General features: G+C 61.8%; 2 protein-coding genes across 2 annotated transcripts; both read left to right on the top strand.

Annotated features, from left to right (window-relative positions):
• Window positions 1-737: 737 nt before the first annotated feature.
• GUITHDRAFT_57479 (hypothetical protein) lies at window positions 738-1004 on the top strand (the record flags this gene model as incomplete). Its single annotated transcript, XM_005818475.1, has 1 exon — window positions 738-1004. A coding segment is annotated over one exon (267 nt), but the record flags the coding sequence as incomplete, so codon positions are not given.
• A 749-nt stretch (window positions 1005-1753) lies between these two features.
• Window positions 1754-2389, top strand: GUITHDRAFT_44551 (hypothetical protein; the record flags this gene model as incomplete). Its single annotated transcript, XM_005818474.1, has 1 exon — window positions 1754-2389. A coding segment is annotated over one exon (636 nt), but the record flags the coding sequence as incomplete, so codon positions are not given.
• Window positions 2390-2525: the final 136 nt, after the last annotated feature.

Here is a 2525-nt window from a genome sequence, read left to right as displayed (position 1 = left end):
TGTGCTGGGGCTGCAGGACGAGCGAGGAGGAGGATGAGCCTGGTCTCCGACGACGAGCGGGAGAGGATGGAGGAGGACGAGAGGAAGCGGCAGCAGCTGATCGAAGCGATCGAGAGAGGAGATGAGGTCCAAGTGAGAGCGCTGGCCGTGAGTGCAGGAGCAGAGCGACTGAAGCAGAAGCATCCAGTAGGACCAGCGAGAGTCACGACCATAGTCAGCGGGAGTGACGACAAGACGCTGAGGGTGTGGGACCTTGAGAGCATGACGCAGAAGGCTTGTCTTGAGGGTCATAATCGCTGGGTGACGAGCGTGGTGATCAGCAGGGACGGCAAGACGGCCGTCAGCGGGAGCTGGGATGAGACGCTGAGGGTATGGGACCTTGGGAGCGAGTGACGCAGAAGGCTTGTCTTGAGGGTCATAGGAGTACGCCATGGAGCGTGGCGATCAGCGAGGACGGCAAGACGGCTGTCAGCGGAAGCTACGATGAAACGTTGAGGGTGTGGGACCTTGGAAGCATGACGCAGAAGGCTTGTCTTCAGGGTGATGGTGGTCCGATCAACAGCGTGGCGATCAGCGGGGACGGCAAGACGGCTGTCAGCGGGAGCTGGTTTAGAACCTTGAGTGTGTGGGACCTTGTGAGCATGACGAAGAAGGCTTGTCTTGAAGATAACAGTGAGTGGGCATGGAGCGTGGCGATCAGCGAGGACGGCAAGACGGCTGTCAGCGGCTGCACAAGCTCCTTGAAGGTGTGGGACCTTGTGAGCATGACGCAGAAGGCTTGTCTTCAGGGTCATAGTAAAGCGGTAGGGATCGTGGCGATCAGCGGGGACGGCAAGACGGCTGTCAGCGGGAGTAACGATGAGACGATGAGGGTGTGGGACCTTGTGAGCATGACGCAGAAGGCTTGTCTTGAGGGTCATAGTGGTTGGGTGACGAGCGTGGCGATAAGCGAGGACGGCAAGACGGCTGTCAGCGGGAGTGGGATGAGTACCTTGAGGGTGTGGGACCTTGGAAGCATGACGCAGAATGCTTGTCTTGATTTAGGTGAACGAGCTCATAGTGTCTACAAGGTCATAGTGATTCGTGACCTGCATGTCTATCAAGTGTGTCACGGAGTCCGATGGCTCGGCGCTGCACGTGGCGGCGGCGCGAGGCGTCTGGTCTGTCTGTGAGAGGCTGCTGGAGGTCGGGGGCGGAGAGCTCGGGGAGCTGCGAGACTCGCTGGGACGAACAGCTGCGGAGGCAGCGCGAGAGAGGCAGGACGAGGAGCTGGCGAGCAAGATAGAGGGCTGGATGCGGCGGCTATGGAGCGGGGAGCTTCTGTCAGCGGCACTGCAAGGCAGCGTCAAGCCCGCGCAGGAGGGGATCGAGCGACATGAGAGGTGTAGAAGCGACAAGACGAAGAAGCGTAAGCGCAAGCACCAGCGCCAGCAGAGAGACGCGGAGCAGCAGGCGTCTGACGTCGACAACCAGCAGGGCGCTGTTGCTCAGGTCCTGTTTGTGTCTGTATGAGGGTCGATGACTGATGTGATCCTCTCGTCTCCAGCTGGGCAGCGTGCCATCGGTGGACTACGACAGCCTGGTCGACAGTCGTCAGGTCGGCTCAGGCTCCTCCAAGCTCGTCTACAAGGCTCGCTGGCTGCAGCCGCACGCCAGCACCGCTGACGTGGCCATCCTACGTATCCGAGGCAGCGGAGACACTGCCAGCAGACAAGCTCTCGAGCAGGAGGTCAAGACCTGGCACCAGCTGGGCCGTCACCGCAGCCTGCTTGGCCTCCTCGCCGTCACCGTCGAGCCAAGCTCTGGCGACTACTGCCTGGTGACTGAGTACGCTTGCCAGGGCTCTCTCGAGAGGACCTTGCGCAGCTTCGCGGAGGAGGAGGAGACGGTGGGCGAGCTGGTGCAGCTGGAGGTGGCGAGGCAGATCTGCGACGGGATGGAGCAGCTGTCGCTGCACGGGGTTGTACACCGGGAGCTGGCGGCGAGGAGCGTGCTTGTCTGGAGTCTGCAAGGGCAGGATCACCTCGGAGTGAGGGTCAAGGTAGCCGACTACGGGCGATGGATCATGGGCTCGCGCGGTGACGGAGTGAGTCGGGTAGGGAGCGAGAGCTCGGCAGGCTCGAGGGCTGGACGGGCGCGATGGATGGCGCCGGAGAGCTTGCTGAGACATCGCTACTCGGAGAAGAGCGACGTGTGGGCGTTCGGGGTGACGCTGTGGGAGGTCTGGACTTACGGCAAAGTCCCTTACTGGGCCATCACCGACGATGAGCTTGTAGGACCCAAGGTTGTGGACGGGGAGCGACTAGCGGCTCCTGCTGCATGCCCTCCAGCAGTGTATGCGATCATGCGAGAGTGCTGGCGGGAGAAGATCAAGGAGCGGCTGAGCTTCAGCGAGCTGCGGAAGAAGCTTCAGCAGCGATACGATGATGCCGTCGGAGAGCGCGGGCAGCCGTGCGTCGTCTGCATGGATCGAGAGCTGATGGGCGCTGGTCCCCTGCGGTCACAGTGTCTGTGCGGGGACTGCA

Source organism: Guillardia theta (genome assembly GCF_000315625.1).
Source record: "Guillardia theta CCMP2712 unplaced genomic scaffold GUITHscaffold_303, whole genome shotgun sequence".
Lineage (NCBI taxonomy): Eukaryota > Cryptophyceae > Pyrenomonadales > Geminigeraceae > Guillardia > Guillardia theta.
The sequence above is the reverse complement of the archived record's forward strand: the minus strand, read 5'-3'. Positions and strand labels throughout refer to the sequence as shown.